This window comes from Patagioenas fasciata, chromosome 8 (genome assembly GCF_037038585.1).
Source record: "Patagioenas fasciata isolate bPatFas1 chromosome 8, bPatFas1.hap1, whole genome shotgun sequence".
Taxonomy (NCBI): domain Eukaryota; kingdom Metazoa; phylum Chordata; class Aves; order Columbiformes; family Columbidae; genus Patagioenas; species Patagioenas fasciata.
In genome coordinates, this window is record NC_092527.1 from 20,062,946 (window position 1) to 20,084,617 (window position 21,672).

The 21,672-nt window shown below is 37.3% G+C and overlaps 1 protein-coding gene across 3 annotated transcripts in view; it reads right to left on the bottom strand.

Moving 5' to 3' along the window:
- The window catches only part of ADK (adenosine kinase), a 287,218-nt gene that overhangs the window by 17,753 nt on the left and 247,793 nt on the right, over window positions 1-21,672 (bottom strand). For all 3 annotated transcript variants that reach the window (XM_065842920.2, XM_071811816.1, XM_065842921.2), the window contains one exon: window positions 1,212-1,298. In XM_065842920.2, the coding sequence (XP_065698992.1) occupies window positions 1,212-1,298 (87 nt within the window). The remainder of the gene's footprint in view (window positions 1-1,211; window positions 1,299-21,672) is intronic.

Genomic DNA, 21,672 nt, shown 5'->3' on the forward strand with positions numbered 1-21,672 from the left:
ACCACAAAAACAGCAGCTTACTGGCACAGCTGGTACACAGAGCACATGCAGACAAGGATAAACACTTGAAGACAGTCACTGTTACTTACTGGTTCAAATTTAGTCTTGTTTGTGACTTAGAAACAATAGAAAGTGACAAGCATTCACTAAAAGGTGTATGATAATATGACCTAATGTGTTTCCCTCTATTTCTGTCCTTTTTGATTCAAAAAAGCACCAAAGCAATGAGCAACAACATTCCTATTTTCAGCCAGATTTAAGCATATACTGCAAATGTATCATTGTTTTAAGTGAAGTATTAAGCAAGGATGGAATTGCTCACATGCTTAAGATTAACCTTATGTTGAATACTTTCTTGAAGCAAGACACAATTCTGAAGCTTTAATTTGGTAACACACTGCTTGTTATGCCCTTCATAGCTACAAGACTGAGCCCTGCAATTCTATTTATAAAGTCTCTGTGGTAATGTTTCCAGTAAATTAGTGACTAATGGAGCTCCTTACAGCTACTATGTACTGGATATTAGAGCCTTCAGGATGCAATAGCGCATCACAGAACTACATGTACGAAGGTTACAATGAATGACAGAACTTTTGGATTAGATTGGTTTTTGGCTTATATAGAGTAATTTTTTAAAACAGGCATAGACATAACATCCTCTTTTTTCCTTAGAGCTTGTGCCAAAAAAAATAGTAAGTTTGCAAATGGATATCAAGCAATGCCAGATATTTTCCGGGTTTAACAAATTAACCCTTTGTGTTCTTTTCTGATGTCCAAATAATTGTATTGGAAGCAGATGTTCTACCAAAATTGACATGATCAGAAGACATTATGCTCACTTATTAACATACTGTTTAATATTCACTACAACCTGTTTTAAAGAACAACAACGTGTTAACATTTAAGCCAGGAGGGATTTCTGTACACTATATAGTACTTGATGCAGCTTGTTTATGCAACAGTCTGACAGATACAATTAATCTCATGAAAACAACCAGAGTACAGCATAATGGCACATTATTTTTAAAGTAATAGAACACACTTTCCATTTGAAAAGCAGAACTTAATTAAATCATATAACTTCAGGATGCAGAGAAAGGCTCTAAAAGAATGAAGCTCATTCTGAAGGACAGCTGAAAGGAAAAATGGTAGATTTTATACAGAGAGAATAATAGGATAATCTCCAAACAAGAGAAAGTAGTAAGAAATACCTCCAACAAATGCATCTCCAGCTCCATTGGTATCCACAATTTCACTCTGGTCACTCACCAACACAGGGAAAGTAGTCACTTCATTTTCTATAGTGGAAGGGGAGAACAAAATATGGGTTACCTTGAAATATGACTTTGAAAAGCACAACAAACACTGAAAATCAAAACAACTAAAAACCAGAGCTCTGACCTTTAACATGGTAATCTGCATAAAAACAGATCTGTTTCGTAATTATGTCTGCATTTACTGCATAGGGATATTGGAACACATTTGATCAAGCTATTTGTTGTGGACATTTTCATTAATTACTTCCAGCCTCATTTGTTTTCTTTTTCTCCTAATATTGAGGGCAAGAGAAAAAAAAGTAAATCATGAGGAACACAAAAACACTTGGACATATGGACGAGACTAAGAAAATCCATCCTTCCAAAACCAGTGCTTCTTATTAGTTGCAGAAAGGTGACGCAGTCTCCAGAATGGCCAGGATAAGCCTCCAGAGGTTCAACAGAAACTATTGCATTGTAAAAAACAAAACGCATGTGAACTAACAAAAATAAAGCTGTGAAATAAAAAGCAAGAACTAGTGTTAAAGTGCTCTCAAATTCCATCTTTTAAAAAAGCACATATATATAATAAGCCTTGCAACTTACCATCTGACTAGATTTGGTTTCAAGACTTCAATGACTTCACCCTCATCCTTAGTATTATTTTTTTTAATATTTCCTTCTCTGCAGCTCCCTGCCCTCTACTGGCACTCGTTAAACCTATTGCGATAGGTGGATACTCAGCATCTTCACCTCCAATTCACTGCCACACCACAGTTCAACATAATTACGCCACTTAGGTATGATAGCTTTAGAGTTCTAGGGTTATAAATTTAATATATGCCACTAATTAATCAGCTATGGCTTTCCAGGTGGTAATGTCATAATGATGTGATAAAAATATAATTACCACCTTGTCACAATACCTTGTTAAAGTGTAAATTACCTCTGTAACAGAGCCAATGGAAGTTCTGCCTCTGGTAGTCAGTATGCATTAAACTGTCTCAGAGCAAACAGATTGTCCTTTGGCAGACAGCAGGAATTAAAAAAAGGGGAGGGGGAAGAAAAGCCTGTCAATCAGTGAAAATGAAAACCATCAGAGTTGTTTTCTTTTCATTTTTGGTAAAAATAGAAATAAAATGGGAAAAAGACCCTCTAGTAGCTGAAAGCTGGAGATGGGTCGTTTCTTTACTGTCCAGCAACAGATCAGATCATAAAAATCACTCTTACACTGGTGCACACAGTAGCAAACAAGGAAACCTCGTTTGGGAGGCATATAAAGAATTCACAGTCTCAAATCAGGCAAGTCTGTGTATGCTGCAGAGGTACCAGAAGGATCCTGGTTTCTGTGAAATGCAGTGTATCAGCTCTACTGCTCTTCACCATCTGCTCCTAAGTGAACCAGGCAGATATAATGATGCTGCCTCCAGAGGGAACTGTTGGCTGGCCCACCAGGAGGGGAGGAGAGGGGAGGGGAGCATTAGCAACAACCATCCATGAGAGGCAAAGCGAAAAGGGTAATGAAAAACATAAGATGAATATTCCAATTAAAAACCAGGTTTCAGTCAGTTCTCAGTGCATCCTGTTCTCTATCCTGTTAAGAAAGCTATTTGGATACATGCTTCAATGCTGTGTTGTGCTCTTAAGATAGTCTTCAAGAGAAATGCTTTTTAGTAATTCTAACAGGATTCATTTGAATTGGAAATCACGAAAGAGAGGTCTTACATTAAACTCTGCCAGACGAGCAGAGTGTATTCATCCATTTCATAAGAAGATATATACAATTTGCTCTGGATAATACTAAAACAATGAACAAAGTGATAACTCTGTTGAAGACACATTGTAATAAACTAACCTGCTTTCTTCCCAAGTGTGCATGGGCACACACAGATGTTCTGCGTTAAATACAGACTAGACACTTGCGCATGCATACAAATGTATGTGTTCGGGCACAGACATATTTTGAATGCTGTAAATGGGGCTTGGCATAAAGTAAGACTCTGTTCAAGCAAACACACACAAATCAAAGTTCTCACCAACACCTTTCTCCTTTCTTTTCCTCTGCCTTGACTCCTTCCCTCAGCTCCCTCTAGTACTTGCAGGTAAGTATTGCACTATGAGCTCTTATTCTGTTCTTTCTGCATTAGATGTAAATGCAAGTAACTGAATTAGTCTAAAAGCACAAACACGTAAAGGAATTTGGCTGGTAGGAGAACAATCCTTGCTTCTCTGATCACAGTTTGTCCATCTCTACCTGGGTCATACTTTCTGTTTCTATAATTTTATGTATTTTCAAGAGGAGCGATAATCTCATATTTTGAAGAACTGAGGATTCAGAAGGAGCCGGCATGCCTTTGGAGCACATACTACATTATAAGGATATTACCATCTGCACCCATCCAATAGGGAAATTATCCTTCTTTAATCTTAGGAGACCTTCTACAAGCATAGTAAAGTCAACTAAACTGTAGTTAACAATAATATCGAGGTGGTTTTCTTCTTTCCTTCACAATAAATGAAGTCAGAATTAAAGCTGCCATTAAATTACCTTGCTATGTCTGTGTAATAAAAATAGCTAATATCTCTGTTTTGTACCAACTAGGCACAACAGGGTGAATTAAGATGAAGCAGAAGTCTCCATTCTGAATATCCTTGCTTTTGTGACTTCGATGTTGCTTTAACTTGATTTTGTGTGTGATCTATTATGTTATAGAACTTCCAAATCCATCATATCGAACACAGAGACACCTTAGCTAAGTGCACTGGTCATCAGTGGCCTTGCTTTTCAAAGTCAGTTCTGATTTCATTTATTATTCTGAGAGCTTATGAAATAAAGAATAATTACATAAGTGTTTTGAAATCTAAGTGTTGCTCCTCTGGGCATGAAATCCAGTGTTCTATTTTTAAGCAACAAATATTTTTGACAGTAAACACCCTGGGAAACAACACATTCCACTTGGATATGATTTCCTGGAAGCCTAGAATTGTGAGTGTAAATTGCAACAAAGTGTCTATAATTAGGGAAGTTTTAGTAACAAGCATTAATGAAATGTAAAATTTTGGGACTGTGCTTCAGCTGTCTCAAGGATTTTACATTGGTGAGGATCTCACCTGTTTTAGAGTGATATAGAAATAATCAAGACCAAACATTAATGTGGTGATTTCATAGGCTGAAGACACATTCACAGATAAGTCAGAAGGAATCAGCTCATTGGTAAATTTAGTTATTGTTAATTTGTCGCAGTAGGTACATAAAGATGTGAAATTATCTTTATTTTCCTTAGGCAAAAACATGCACTAGCATATCTAGCTCAAGATATTTTTGTATGTAAGACAATCTGGAGAGATAATAATTGGAGAGGAATATTAACTGAAAAAACAGTACTCTTTTCATTCTAATACATTTAAGCTCCCAAATGAACACAAGTGGAAACAATCGAACTCTGATGATAGCTGCGAATACTACAGGTCTGTCTTTAAACCAAATTAGAATCACAGACTACACGTCTACTCTTAGTACAGTAATAAACACCAGCAAGCAATCATTACATCCAATTAGGCTGAGTACTTTCCTTAACTGGGTCATTTACCAGTCTCTCTTGCTCTTAAAAGTAGATTAAATGTGTAAACTTACATTTAATTACCTGTAACAGAACTCTTATGGGCAACATGTTGGAGTGTCCTTAATTTTATATTAAAATAAAATAAAAGGAAGAAGGGAGCCCTAAAATATACACAAAACCGTCTAGCTATTTCCTCAAATAAGCTTTGATCCGTGGGCTGGTAGTGGTAGTACAGATGCTTACAAGATGGAGACACATTCATGTTTCTTTAGTGAGCTTTAACTTGTAAAAAACGAACAACTGTGAAACAGAATTCTGTCCGACCTCCTCCCCACCTCCACCCTCTGTAAAGAAAACTTTAGATCAGGGGCCAAAAACAGATAAAAAGAAAGCGAGGAAAAAAAAAAAAAAAGAGACAGGAAGAACTTAACAGAATATAGAAACCTGAACTCAAATCCTATAAATGTCTCTGGGCGGCTATAAGGTAGCAATTAACGAGAAAAATATTTGCACGAGTCCATGTCAGTCAGGATGGTTCTGAGCTCTTTCCTCTCCAGAAGGTAGAACCCAGAAGCCTACAGGGTCTAGGTCTCTGTACCTTTTTCAGCATATTAAAGCATCTTTAAAAATCATAACAACATTTTCTCCTGCATTTTCTCCAGTAAAAATACTGTTGTTGCTGTGTTTCACACAAAGATACCACACTTGATAATGTAAATCAAATTGATACCGCAACTCTCCCACCATATCAGCGCAGCACTGTCCAAAGTTACACGGCAAGGTGGGGCAGGGCACTGTGTGCTGAACCTCCGGTTAGAAATCCTTCAGACTTACAGCGATGCCATATTTCAAACCCAGCAGTGTAGATTCAACCTGTCATTGCTAAGCAAACAGCATGAGATCCTGCATTTTCAGGCTGGGACTTTGAGATAGCTGTACTGGATGAACACTCCAGGCCCCCTGGCACTTTCTGTGTGCATGTTCAGTTTGCCTGGCTTTGCATGCCAACATCTCCTTTCTCCGCCGTCTAGTTCTGTGTGCTGCTTGTCCCAGTGCTGTAGCCATGTAGGGCTTTTCAGAAAAATAAGGAATTCACCCGTGCAAGTCACTGGCGTTAAATAGTATAACAAGTGAGATGCAAGTCAGCCACATGCTTTAGGATCTTTCTAATCAAATATTTTAATAATACACAAAAAAAGATACTGTATTCTAATGAACTCAATATGTAGCCAAGAAAACTTATAACTAGTAATATAGAAGTTAAGTCTTTATTGCTATAAAAAACCAACGTTACACCAAACAAGGTATAGAGTAGTTGTCATTTATAATGCGTTTATGTCTATGGTATGATACGATTAATTACAAATACTAACTTATTTACATAATAAAAGACCCAAATAGTACAATTAGGCTAAAATTCTCCTTGCAGCTTGCTAAGCAAAAGTCCTTATAGCTGTGTTGGCCAGGATGTAAAGAACTGTCCCTCACATTGAACTAGTTAATTTTCAGTAGATAAAGAGAAGAAATATGATTCCAAAGACTTTGAATCTTCTGTGGCTTTATTAATGATCCTATAGATATCTGTAGGGAAAATGACAATGTGCAGACCCCATTTTCCTTCTCTCCTAGCAGGTAAAGTTAATCCAAAGATGTTCAGTTGGACTTGTCTTCCCTTTATAGCTTTCCTCAGACATACACAGCACCCCATTATCTGGTCAAGAGCATTTTTATTCAGAAGTAATATTCATAGCATTTAACTACAGTGTGAGTCATAGGATTAGAGTTAATAGAGGAAAGAAGGTTGCTCCAGAGGAACTTGTACACTCATACACATCAGCTATTAGCAATGATGTAAAATTAAGCGCTAATTTTCTACCCAGTGTACATCCTCCGAATCTACATATGATTCTGTCTGCACTCCTGTCAACTCAACACCACTTCTTTGAAATAGCTCTTGATTTATACCAGCATGAGATCAGACTCAGAACTCTGTATCTAGTTAACAACAATTGTAAAAAAAACCTAACAGCATCAACTAATGACTCATGAATAGCTTTTACAGGCCCAGATGTGTTTTGTTTACTTTATAGGTGTGGAAGCCACTTAAACATCAGTATTTTCTATATCACCATTGCCAGAGCCACAAGTTGAAGCTCAACTTTACTTCTCATATGAAATAATTATTTGTTTGCACAAGTAAACAAAACACTAGGACTGTGTGTAAAAGATAGGGAAGCAAAAGGTCAACAGAAAATACTAGCTTCACTTCAGTTTAGTGCAAATATAACATTATGTATATATATGTATAAATATATAGAAAAACTGCCCTTAAGAACATGCCGCTGAATTTTTCTGGCATGTGTCACAATGTTTAAGGTTTAGAATGGCAATGAACTCTGTTGAAAAAGCCTTTCCGAGCACACAAGAGTATTGCCATTTGCCCGCTAGGCACAGATTTCAGAGGGAGCTGAAACTGCGTCCACTGAACTGCCACAAAATGCACTCCTCTAACTCGGCGGGGTTGCTGAAGACATAAGGTAGTGTTCAGAGCTAAATCCTTTTCCTGTGATCTCTGTTCGTGCCAGGAAAGGGGTTGAGGGCTCAGGCAAGGCAAGGGGTGTGAAGTCATAGGCACCAAAATTACAAAAAGTTCAAAACTTTTGCAGCTGTTTCACTGGTTCAACACAATGACGGTCTTGGAATCAATATTAAGAGCTCAGACCAAAATCAGTCCTGAAAACAGAAGAGATGGGTTACAATAAAGGAAACGTGAATGGTATGATCCTAGATTCTGTTGAGAGCATGCTCTACTGTGGTGTGCTCTACTGTGGTTACCACTGAAAGCACAGGGACACAGGCACAAAACCAGATCTTGCCTTGGATATTAACAAATATAAATATCTCTTCCTGCACTGTAAATCCTACATGTATTGGTTTGGCCACTGTGTCTCATATTTGACCCTCACATGTAAAGAACCAAGCCAAGCGGCCCTCCAATCTATTACTTTTTGAGTTGTATGTGGGAATGGGAAATACAAACTAATCTATTTCTATCTGTAAATAGGTAGGCTCAAGAATTGAAAAAACACAATTTATCTCACTTGGGATTTCAATGCCTAATGTAAAGAATATATCATATATGTGTGTCCAAGTTACACCAACACACATGTTCTAGCTCAAACATACTCTTCAACCTTCTGAACCTTGGCTGATGGAAACTGCAAAAATGAAGCATTTTTCAGCTCAGAAAGTAGATCGTGCACTTCACTTACTGTTTGCACCAATGCACACGCTAGAAAGAATGCATGTACTCCACTTCATGGCATTCTACAGACATATTTTAAACCACTGCATAGCTGGACCATCAAAACACTGTCATATGGGAGAATTTTCTCACAAATATTGACCTATAATTAGGTCAAAACAATTCCTACCCAAAAGCTTAGCAGGGCATTGGTTAAAAAAAAAAAAAAGAGAGAAAAACACTTTATAATTTGATTTTGAGCAAGACAAAAACTGTATTATGCCTCACATTTTTTATACATTAAGCATATTGCCTTAGTGGGGCAAACACACCTGTCAAAACTTGCAAGCTTTCTTAGCTATACCTCAGTTTCGGAGTGGTGAACACAGAAATCACATCATTTAAATAAATGCCATGCTACATGACAGCTTTGTTTATGCTACATGATAATCTGAGAAGCATGGGTTGTCAGTGGAGGCAGAAATGGGCCCAAGGCACTTCTATTTTACTTGAGCATCAGTAAGCCTGAAAAGAGAAGGCGTGAGCATTAGGTCACTACGGAGCAGTTTTGAAGGATCTTTTTCTTCTGGGAGAATTTATATTTGTTTTCATAAATACAATCAGTCCATCAGAATGAAAGAGACAGACTTCCCTAGAAACATTACTAAAAATAAGTTAATGTATATCTATATTTCTTCTTTAAAAATCAATTAATTGGATACTAGTTGGATATTCTTGAAATTCTACAGCATTACCTTTAAAGATTCAAATTACCTCTAGATATTTTGATTTGTCATCCTTTGAACTCTGAGCTCAGCTCCAGAACTTTTACAATTCTTTTTTTTTTTTCTTCTCATGCTGTATTCGTAAATTCTGTGTTGCCTTTAATTAAGGTCCCTCCACATCTCTTATTTATTTATGAAGAATGACACATGCTTGCTAAACGAATTTTCTCAGGCTTTTGCAGATTTTAAACCTATTAGAAGACGCCACTGCATTGGAGGTTGAAATTTGTTCTTATCTCAATGGAAAAATATTCTGCTTCTAGAATGCCAGTTAAAAACCAAAGCAACTCCACTGTTTTCAATGGAATTCTTCAGGTGTTATGCCAGTCCAGAAAGAGAATTTGGCCCAAAATGAAGACTTTTTTTTCTCCTATATTAGTTGCAGGTAATTTCTTAGATCATTAAATATCCCAAACTATGATCTCTGTAGTATGACTTAAGAAGTTTAAAAGTATTACCTAGCCATTGCTGTAAGTGGCACAGTCAATCTACGACCTTTTAAAATAATGTCACATACATTTTAATGTAAATTATGCAACCCTGAATTTACAAAATTATTGACTACATAGTGAATTAAATTAATTTGGATTCAGTTATTATAACAGCAGTTTTGACAAACAGTTTCTGGCAAGAGCTCTTGAATTGTATGTTTTTGTAACAAGCTCTTTAAAGCACGGCAGTAGCACACACGCGTTCATAAAGGTAACACAACAGGTTTTACAGTGCATGCACTGTCATTTAAGGTAAAGCCCAATGCAGACAAATTAAAAATTTCCAGCCTCTATCTCTGCAGAACCTTGTCAAACTCCTACCATTGCCTGTCACTCTCAGTTACTTTTCTTTAAAGTTTTATTTCTGTACTATTAAATTGCTAAATCATTCAGTTTTAAGTTATTTCAACCTAAAAACTAAACCAACACATTGATCTTTTTAGAAGCAATAAAACTTTTCAAAATTAATCAAACTTTAGTTGGCACGTATAGTCAAGTCCAACTTGTGATCTTTTAAACCTCATTTGTATTCTCCTGTGGTCAAGGTGACTAACAAGATTTGTATTAGACAAAAAAAAATAAGAAGAAAAGGTTCCTGCTCTGAAGAGTTTCCAATCTGAAAAGCAAAGTGGGTAAGCAAGTAAATAGATATGTTTAAATAAAATGTGGACACTCTCTTGATATATTAATAATTAAGTTATGAAAAGTTATGAGGAAAGGCAAGAAGCAGATACTGCTTTAAAAAAACAGATAGACATACAGGAAAAAACTCTGGTCAGGTGAGATCATTGGAACTGTAACTTAAAAATGTGAATTAAAAAAAAAAGGAAAATGCTTGTTACTTGTTCTTTTTGAAATCATTTCGGTATAAAACATATACTTAATGGTTTTTTAGACATACTACCTGTTTTTTTTTGCCATTTTCTCCCAGAGCAAATCAACCCAGATTGAAAAAAAAAAAATAAAATCAAGACATTCAATTTAACATTCTTTAATAAAAATTTTCCTTTTCTTATGGAAATAAAATTAACTTCCGTAACACTCAACTTGCCAAATTTAAACTATATCAAGTTCTACTAATCTTTGCTGTTTACTGTCTTCTCATTCACCTTCTTTCCCCCCTTTCTTCTCTGTTGCCTGTTGATTCCTTCTGATTGCAGAAATGACTAAGGTGTCTACTGGTGACCCAGAGGCTGACTGTAGCCAAGGATCCTAGTACAATTTGGATTTTATGCCACCAAAAACTCAGAAGGCTTCATTCTTTTTCCATATAAATACAAATCTGATCAAATAGCTGCTCCTCCGTGGCAGCAGAGGTGGGAGCAGAGGGCGGCAGAAGAGACAAAGCCGCTTGGGAGCAGACCAACGTTTGGAGCAGGTTTTTCTGTTGAATGCACTTGTCAAATCTGACCTTTGAGCCTGTACTGTTTTACTCATCCAGTCTCTTATTTCCTTCCTCAGATTTTTTTTTCTTAAATGCCTGTACATTTTGCACGTCCAAGCTGAAACTGGAAGAATGGTGCTTTCCTCCTGTAGCTCTAACCTTTCCTGAGTTGGCCTCCAGCTCTGCTAACCAAAACCAGGGAATCTACCGTTCCCCTTGTCTCCTAGGAGAGGAGGGCTGTCACTCCCCACAAATTTCTCCGATTCCAGCACAGTGTGTGCTCCAACGCTACCAGTTTGCCTTGGTCTTGAGGAACCAAACCTTGTTTCTCATCAATTTCTAACATATTTTAATTTCTGTATCTGTTTCTCTAAGCCATTTGAGATTACAGCTTCACATGCTCTCATCTTCCAGACCAGTGCAGTGACTACCCCAGAAGCCAACACAAAATACATATCCCAGTATGAAATCTAACATGCTTTGTGCTTTGTTCCTCCAAACAAATGTTTTGGTTGCACACAGGAAGACCACTTTATAGTTTCTATATTCTACCTTTCACAGTAACTGTCCCTTGATTTTTGAAATGTTTAAGTTGCTTAGTTTAGCAGGAAATAAAAAAACCCACTCTTTAGGTCTTCTATATTTGATTTTAGTCAAATGTAAAAATGTCAGTACCTACATTCCACGGTGTACCAGAGATTAAAAGAAAACTGCACTTTTAGCACTCTACTAACTACAGTGTTTAACTGCTCACAAATGGATTTCCATATTTTTGTAGTAATTTACAGTGTGCAATAGGTAATCTAATCCACTACAATTGCATAATTTTTGACCAACTTGATGTTGATAAATAATGCAAGTATTAGGTTATTAAATTTTTTACAATTAAGTGACTGAGAAAGCTGTTTATTGCCTTCCGTTATACCCTCTGTTAATAAGATCGCTGTTGCAGATGTTCATGTATGCTGCATTGATGTTTAATGGTGCATGATGCTCTAGGTGGTTCCCATAACCTTGCTTTGTCTACTATGAGCTGACTCAATTGATATGATAATAGAGAAAAGAGGTCTGAAACAAGCTGGGCTGTACTGGCACAATTTGCATAACCTTTAAATTTGCCATCATTTGACAGCCAACTGCTCCTAAAAATTCTTACTCACTTGTCAGCAACAACAATATACTGTACAAACAGCATTCTGCAATTGGACAGGTGGAGACGAAAGAGAGGGCATGCATAGCTTATTGTACTTTTATATGCTATCGCAAAATGTACTTATTATCAAATTTATAAAGGCAACGATTTGGAGTAGAGTTCTGCAGTTTCATTTATGATCAACTGCTATTAGCCACAACTCATGGCCCGGCATTTTTTCGGGTTCACAGTACAATATCACAGTGTCAGATTATAATACAAGGCACATAAATATTTGGTTTCATAGTCTCCTCTCTGATTTAGTTTTGACTGCTAATCGCTGGGGCAGGCAGAGGAATCAGGATGGATTAGGAGGGCGGTGGGGGGCACAGGGTAGCAGAGTACAGCAAACAAAATCAGCGTAAGCAGACCTCCGGAATTTAAATCTGTTTTCAGACTACTCCATGTATTCTTTTTAAACAAACATCAGTATTATATCATTCAGTGGGTGTAGCCAAAACCTAACAACATAAGAACAGTTCATGTTTACTGTATTCACTAAATCTGCTGTCTGTATATACTTGAAGTCAGGTCTGCTTACTTTACTGACTTCGTTATTCATAACAAAGAAAACAGCTATGATGAAAGTAAGCCAGAGCCTACTTTCACTCAAACAAGATCAACTACATAAACATTATTTTCGTGGTATCCAGAGATTTATATCTAAACTGCCACTTTATATTCTATGTCATGCTCAGGTGCGTCAGGGCCAGGCCATTGGTATATAAGTAACATGCACAGCCTATTTTTCAGATGTGGCATTTCAACCATTCCCACTTTACTTTATCTGTAAAGCCTACTGCGGAAGTCACAGAGGCAAACTGATCATAAAATCTCACAATTCCACTTTTAGACAATCAACCACTTTTGAGAACTCCAATTACCTTCCGCCTCCCCTCCTTCTCAGTCCCCAATGTTAACTCTAAATATTTTGTCATCTTACACAAAATGAAACTTAAATTCCCAAAGTCAAGTGAAGCAGGAGCCATTCAACCCTCCCCTTTGTCTACTTTTTCCACTAGCCAGGATCTCTGCTCTGACCCTCCTGGAGCTAAGGATTTGTTTTCCATTCACCCACCTCTTTCCCACAACTTCTATTGCCTGCAACTGGATGCTACATCAGAGAAACTTCTAATCAAAGGATCCGTTCCTGCAGTTAACTTCTGTCCAGGGTACATACCCACATTTTACTCTCCTTCCATTCTGCGCAATTATTTTATAGTGGCTATTTGAGCAGGTGAAGATTAGAGGCTTGAAAATGTAAGTTCCATCATTTATGGCAAAAGCATGATACGGATAGCTACAATTTAAACTTTTCTACAATGTTCGTACAACTGTAATCACAAGATGGGAAATAAAATCTCTAAATTAAAGATGATGGGCTATCAGAGTCTGTAGGGCACCTTCTGAGTAGAGATTCTGCTGCTCACACTCTTCTGTGATGATTTGTTATGAAGTGAACTCCTGCCTAATAAAAAAAAAAAGGCTAGCACTGCCAAAATAATATAAAAAAACATTTTCTACAGAAGATATTCTGCCTAGGTGCCAGTGGTCAAAGAGTCCAATTCTTTATGCACCTCATTTGTAACAGACACAGAAGATACCTTAAGGTAAAATGTGTTATCAAATCTTTCCGCATACATAAAGATCACTTTTTGTATAACCTCTAGGTAGACTACAAAAATTGAATTGGATATTGCAGACAAGGTACAACACACAAAAGACACATGGATCAGTATAAAACATTAATATTCATGAATGTTTTAAGTTCTCCATGGCCATAATCGATATCCAATGAAGTTAATGAGATCTTTCCATTGATTTCAAAAGACACTGGGTTGAGCCCCAGAGACAATAATATCACATCCTCTGCAAGCATGCCAGCTGATAACACATACTTTGATAAGCTGCTACCCTCCCATCCAGAATTTCAGCAAGGAACAAAAGATGTTACCTTATTTAAAACTGGTTTTGCAAAATGAGCAATACACCATTATAAAACTGAATATGGGCCATTGAATACCTTTAATTGAAGAGCAGTCAAGACCACAGTAGTTACTTGCAATGTTAACACCAATATGAGATCCACGAATAAGACAATCGTTACTTGTTTAAGAAGGAAACGAAAAAAAGCCTTAATGTGTTACCCTCCCAAAAGGTTGAGATTTTGTTTTGTTTTAACTTTGAGCCTCTAGAAAGCAGTCCTTCAAACTCTTACGTCTTCTAACACATCTAAGCCCATCCAATAGATTTAATCACTGATAAGTAGTGTTATAAGTTCAAACTGGCCTTGACCTTGGGCAGTATGACATTATCTGAAAACCATTAATGGTCTGAATCTAAAGGAAAAGCTCATTAATAAAAGCAAAATCCCACAAAGGTACAAAGAAAAAAAAAAGTAAAAGAAAAAAAGAGTAAGTTTTATTAAAAGTATTGATCATGACCTAGGGCACTACAGATATTGATCTTCCCACATCTCCAAAGGAAAAAAAAAGTTAAGCCAACAAATTATTGATCTATTATGAAACCTGCTGAAAAAGCCATGTATTTAAGTTCTTACAAGGAAAAAAATAATTACACCAAATCAGGTTAAAGAGAAAATAGATTTTAGAATTATTGGCTAAAAAATTACTATGTGATTAATTTCATAAAATAGCCACCCTGTTAGTATGTTTTGAACCTAAGTATCAGGAAGGGAAGAGTCTATGCACTGTAAACGTTTAAAGCATGGGTTTTAGATTTCAACTCATTAGAGCGTATTCTTTTAAGGAGAAATGGGTAATGTACAATACTGGATATTGCAGCAACAGAGAATGCAAGTATAGAAAAGGACAATACTGAACTTTAAATTGAAAGCATAAATGTAATGAAAAGTTTATAGGATAATTATTTTATATGAAACAGAACACTGTCATTTCGGATTTTCTTCAGTTTGTTCCAAAAGTCAAAAAGATATACTTAGACTGACATAACATTGTAGCTGCAAAAACAGTTGCTGAAAAACTAAAAGTCACCAGAATTTCATGTTTGGTGTACATGACAAGGGGTAGGTGTCATTTTCAGAAAACAGGATAATCTTGACAAAGTTGCATCAATTACATGTACACATGAAAAGCACAAATTAAATTTGGAAGGCTGTCATTAGTTCCAGTGCTTCCCAATTACTGAATGGTTGATTCCACTGCCTCGCCATTCTTTTAATATAGTTCTATGATAAAATTGGTGGTTTTCAGCATAGGAGATATCAAAGAGATCGTTCCCCTTCTGACAGCATTTTCATGGCTCTGTCCCCTTATTGTTTGATCTTTGTTTGGCAGACATAATTCTATAATATTATCAGCTGACCCTGGAACAACTTTCCTTCCAGCTTTGCAACAACAGTCTTTGTTGCTAGACGGAAGAGCAAAATAAAACACCAGAGTGAGGTTCCACAGCAACTTCAGCCGTGATAGTTTGCAGATAATGTAGCCTCATCCTGGTCTCCTACTGCAAATGCTGCAGTTTCTCCTCCCATGCCGGCACTGGTACTCAACTGGACCTCGGCTCAGAAAGTCCAGTACCTTTCCAGAGCAAGTTTCTGCCAGTCTGTGCAGATTGCTGAACTGGTTCCCCATGCTGATAGAGAAGTGCTGACAGGGTGAGGGAAAAGTAGGGGATGGAAATCTGTATCCTAGGATGAGACAGTGATTTCTGATTTCAGTGTAAAACTGCCAGGGATCCAAGTCTCAGTGTCTCTTGCTCTGAGGATTACACAGCCACAGAATGAACAAGGTGAACCCTCATTCCTTCCATGGTGGTGCAGAACAGCAGGGGCCTGCCTTGGTAACCATAAGACTTAATGATTACCATTCTTTCTTCTCAGGATTTCTAGTAGGTAGTTCTGTTGCTTTGTGGTTTGAACAAACAACATTGTGCCAATTTAATTTTTTTTCTGTATGAACCATCTCACAACTCACTCAGGTCACCAGTAAAATAGTACCAGTTTTAAAGTTTACAACCATGCATACAGGAGGCACCAGAAATTTATGATAAATTAATTCTATGTGGATGTTTTAACTGACGAATAATATCACAGGGAAGGGCTCATTTCTCAAAAACAAAAAAGCTATAGTGTACTAAGGTACTTTGTTTCCTGAACAAGAGTGTCCATTTGGGATTTAATGTCATCTGAATAGGTGTCTTACTGTAAATTCATTCAACTTTGCTCTGCAGAGTCAAGCAAGACAGGCCTCAAGTCGTTTAAGAGGTGGCCTTATTGAAATCCCTCTAAGTCCAGTCTTGATGTTAACTGTGCCTACCAGTTATGGGTAGCACCTCCGGGCCATACATACCAGTGTACTCTGCAGTGTACTGTGTGCCTTCCTCTTGTGATACATGTAGACTCACTTTGGACAGTAAAACCAAAAGATGAGTTGAAGAATTGCAAAAGTGTCTCACACTGACAGACTATAAAATTCTTTGTAAATCAATGTAAAAAAGGCACACATACAAAAACAATTATAGCTTTAAATACACAGTGATGGGCTCTAAACCACCTATTACCACACCATAAAGAAAATTTGAAGTTACAACAGTTAATTCTATGAAAATGTCATCAGAGGCAGCCAGAAAAGCAAATAAAATGTTAGGAATTATTAAGAGAGGAATAAAAAACAAAGGAGACAACAGAATTAAACCACTTTGTAAACTTCTCACACACTTAGCATTCTGGTCTCTCATTCGCAAAGTGTTTAGCAGACCTGAAAAAAGGTGTAATGAAGGGTGGGCCAAGGTGTCAGAACAAATAAACAGAATTGGAAAAAGAGTCTGGAAAAAAAAAAAAAAAGACTAGTGAGGGGAAATAAGCAAGAGTTCTGCAAAACAAAAAGTAACAAGACATTGCACATGGAATAGTTACGGACTGGCCATGCAACACAAGCAGCAGGAGATAGCCAGTAACATTGCTAAGTGGCGGAACCCAAACAAATAAGGGGAGGTATTTCTTTACCTAACACAGAGTCTGTGATGCTCATTATCACAGAAGATTATGTATGGTAAAATCCTATTTGGGCTATTAGGCTCAAAGACAACATCTCTAGTTCAGAAATTCCTGTGCTGCAGATTGCTGGAAGTTAGAGGAGCATAACATGGAAGTATCACTATAGATTTAATCTGATTTCATGCTCTTTTACAAGCACCCACTACTGTACGCTGCTGTGGACAACTGGTTAGACAGACCTTTCGTCTGACTCAGTCCTGCTCCCACTCTGTCATTCTATATTGCCCCTGCAGCGTCAATTTCTACCACCTAATAAGTGAATGGAGGCATATTAACAGTTATGGCTCCAAGAGTTCATTTCAGAACTATGTCACAAAACCTGACTTCCTAAATCTACATATTCATATTTGAGAAACAAATAGAGAAATTCTTTTGTGTAGGAGGAAATACTGTCTAGTCCTCAGGAACAAAATAGGGGCCCATATTTATTGTCCTTCAAAAACCACGCATTTTTTAGAGCTTAAAGGGGTAATTTTTTCTCAGAACACCTGAATGTAAATTCAATGTAGCACCTGGAATTCAGGCTAGGTTTAACAAGAGGCAGTGTTTTGCCTTGAAAATTCCTCATTACTAGTGATTACACATGAAGAGGGGATTTCCCAGCTTCACTCTCAATTTCTGGGCTAATATGGCATGCTAACACAGTAAAATAGAAAATATATCCTTTTCTTAAATCAATATGAAATTACTGAAACACAAAAACATTACATACATCTATATCTATTTACATATATGTATATGCATTCTTTGAGTTGAAATAGTTGATACACTTTTAAGTCCAGTGAAGATACCAGTATTCAGGAACTTAGGTTTTAATCATGTATTTCAGCTCTCAGACCTTCTTTCCCATGTAGCATGAAAGTATGAATGGTCTTAGTTACAAAAAGGTATTATCAGCTTTGCTATTCATTAATCCTATCAACAAATGTTCATTATTAATTCAGGTTTTGTGGTTTCTTAAGTCACAACTAAACTAAAAATAATTCTATTGGGCTTTCTGGCTCATTTGTTACGCCATTAGCAGACTAAAATTTCCTTTTTTCCTAAATCCATTTTTGTTTTTTAAACTTTGCTTTCCATTTGTGACTATAAATGGAGAGGGAAGAGTGAAAGTGTGTAATACTGTGAAAAAGAGAGCACACTGTAATATAAGCCAACTTCTGTTTCCCCAGGTCCAAGACACTACTTTTGTTTGTGTAAACACACAGGGAGTCTGTCTTCTAAAAAGAGCTAATCAAGGTTTTCCAGTCCTGAAGGCTAAGCATGAAAGCTGTGAGAAGTAAGGAAAAAGAATAACACCTCTTCTTGCTTCTTGGAGCAGAACACACAATACTCAGTAACTTAAAGAAAGATGAGGTGCAAACAGGCCCACCATAAAATGTCAGCAGTGTCAATAGTAATACTTCTATGTTTTATAGATATGCTTACAAGGTAACATGTTGGTCTACGATTGCAGCACAACCTGACAAAGAAAACCTACTGACCTCTGTTTAGAGTAATTTGTACACTTGAACATCAGTTCTTTTTATTCCCCCAAAAAGCACACAGCATCATGCCATTATGATTTAAGAACGGCTGTTAAAATCTCTCTAGTTTCGACAATTTTGACAAGCCTTCTAAAACAAACGGTTTAAAAACTCTCCTTCTAAAACACTTAAGATCTAATTTATCCTTAAATGTAAGTGCAGCTTCATCATTCCTAAAAACCTACTACCCATAGGTTTGTTATTTTCACAGAGATCACGTTTTGGTTCTATCCAAACATATAAACTTTTAATTTATGATCATGTGCATACATTACACAAAGAATCGTTACACTGGGTGACACCAACATCCATTTAGCTCAGAATTCTGTTTCAGATAACAGGTAGAGGCAAATGCCTACTACTGCTCCCAACATTCAAAGCTTGATAGCATTTAGCTCAGAATTCTGTTTCAGATAACAGGTAGAGGCAAATGCCTACTACTGCTCCCAACATCCAAAGCTTGATAGGCAGGCTCTAAAATTTGGTAATGTTGCAAGTTTTATTGCAACATATTAATTTGGCTATATTGCACATGCTGTTTCATTTATGGAACAGATTAAATAACAATAATAACAAGTAGAAATTCAGAAAACTATTTCAGTATGTACTACATGGTAGGTGTGCTAGGAAATTTTTAAGGGGAACGTTTCTCATTCTACCACATTTGCCAGCACTGCTAATGCATTTCCTGAAATATTCTCAAGTAATGTATCCCACAAACTGAAGATGTAAGTGGTTAGAAAGCCCTAACTAAGGTGGCTTTAATGCTTGAATCCTTTAAAATAATACATTTTTACATTTTTGCTGCCATATTCTAACAAATGAGGGTATTACAAATGTGCCCTTAGTAGAGGTGGTCTTGCAAACACTGGGGGGGGGAAAGAATGGAAAATTCTATGTTCACGCCTGAACATGCCAGATTTCACTATTCATAACTTGAAAAATGCTAAAGTGATTTTCTTTATATTTGGATTGTTTTTCTTTCCTCTATTAAAGCTGTAAAACAAGCCAAGTTTAAAGTTTGTAGCTTCAGCTGTTTCTGAATTATGCAAATATTTCAATATAAAAGTATGTTTTTCCATTGCTGAACTGATTTTGCTCAGACTTTCCAAAGATTTCCCTTTGGGCCAAGACCAGTCATAAAATGTATCTGACTAAAAGTAATTTGTTTAAAAATGTTATGAGCAACTCTGTAAAAGGGATAGCTTTCACAGCATTTGATTCTGACAAATGTTATAGCACACATATAGATATGACATATACGTTCTTGCCAGAGCTTGTGATTTTTGGTGCATTTCTGAAAAGCTCCAGCTGCTGAAATCAGTGTGTTCATTAACTCTCCCCCTTTTCCCAGCATATGTATTTTTTGTGGTTACAGAAAAAAAGCGTTGAAACATGAAACGAATGTACCCCATAAGCTCAGGAACCCTAAGTCAAATCCAACATCTCAGGCCTGGGAAGACAGATGTGATGGAACAAGGCTGTGGTAGTGGGATCAGAGCCTTCATAGCCCAGTAATTCCCAGTATGGATGAGAAGCATACACAAAAGGAATTAACCCAATACTGTTCTTCAAATAAACATTTCTGGTAAGCAAGGCCACAGAGCCTATTTTCTTTACCAGTACCTTTTACAAACCATAATTCTCTGTACTGAAAGGCTGCATCACGGGAGTCTCTCACAGGCTACTTTTTTCAAGAGTTTTATCAAAACTCAGTCATGTTGGGAACTGATGCTAGACAAAATTACAACGCTTTTGTCAACACCACTTCTTACGGTCACTGAAAAGATCCAATGCCTCCAAGTTCTTTGGTAAAAAGATAAAATTTGATATCACAGAAAAATGCAACTTGGGTTGCCCACAGAGGTGGTAGATGCCCCATCCCTTGAAACATTCAAGGCTGGGTTGGATGAGGTTTTGAGCAACCTGATCTAGTTGAAAATGTGCCTGCTCATTGCAGGGGTGTTGGACTAGATGACCTTTGAAGGTTCCTTTCAACTGAACTATTCTATCATTCTACGACACAAAGAGGAAAACCTCAACCAACAATCATTTGGTCATGCTGTGTGGAGCCTTATTAGAAGCTGACCGTGAATTTAGTCAACATTTAATGTGCCACAGCTCCTGTGTGCAAATCTTAAACACTCCTTTCCTTCCCTTCCCTATAAACACACTGATCACACTCAGCTTGAATTTGAGCTTGCCTCTTCCTTGCAATTATTCCAACTGACAGAGAACAGGAAGGAAGGGGAGAGGAAAGGGGCCTTGGGGCTGGAGTACTGTGACAGAGGAGATATGAACAGACAGTAGAAAGGTCCAATGCATTCCATGATAAAGAGATAGAAATTTTTCCTCTGAAAACACAAATAATTCAGACAGCCAAAGAAAGTGAGCTGACAAATGGGAATGCCTTAGATTGGGACTGCTGATGCAGTTATTGCTTCTAACTGTTTTCATGGTCTGCTCCAGTTGCATAAACCTCTAAATTGCTTGTCAATCTGTGCCTCAGTGCCTACAGCTCTTGGTCTCTTTGAGGCGAGCCACCAGCGGTTTTGGTGGGCATTAAAACAACATTAACTATAGCAATTCATAAGCTTTCTAAACATCTTTGCAGTACAGCTGGGCCAGATTGTAGGAGGAAGTCTAAGTTCTCTCCTCTGTTTGTCAAAGCTACATTCTCAGAACTTTTTGGTTAAATTTTCTTTCCTTATGGTAACAAACTGTGCATTTCTGCCCTATGCTCTACTCCTCAAGTATCTGTTGATACTTCCATTCTCTAGAATGTCCAGGAATCAGCAACTATCGCCACAGCCATCTCTCCACATGTAATGATTAGCTGTATCCAGCCTTCTTCATCTCACCAAAAAAAAGAAAAAAAAGCTCCACATCTAGTTTTCAGAATGTATAATTCTGTGTCCTTTCACAACAGGTTGCAACCTGCAGCCACTTCTCTTACCCATCTTATTTCCTTTCCTTCCAGCCAGAACTGTGTCAAAGCCTATCCCCTCATTACTTCCATTACCTGATCTCCCACTCAGCCCACACATAACTCACTGGGAGAGGTACACTCCTCCTCCTGGAACCCAGCCCCTCGGCTGCCTTGTCCTGGGCAGCACGCAGAGGCTTTGACAGAGGAAACTGAGCTCTGTTAAGGATGCTCTCACAGCCTCAGTGTTGCCTTTCTCACCTCGCC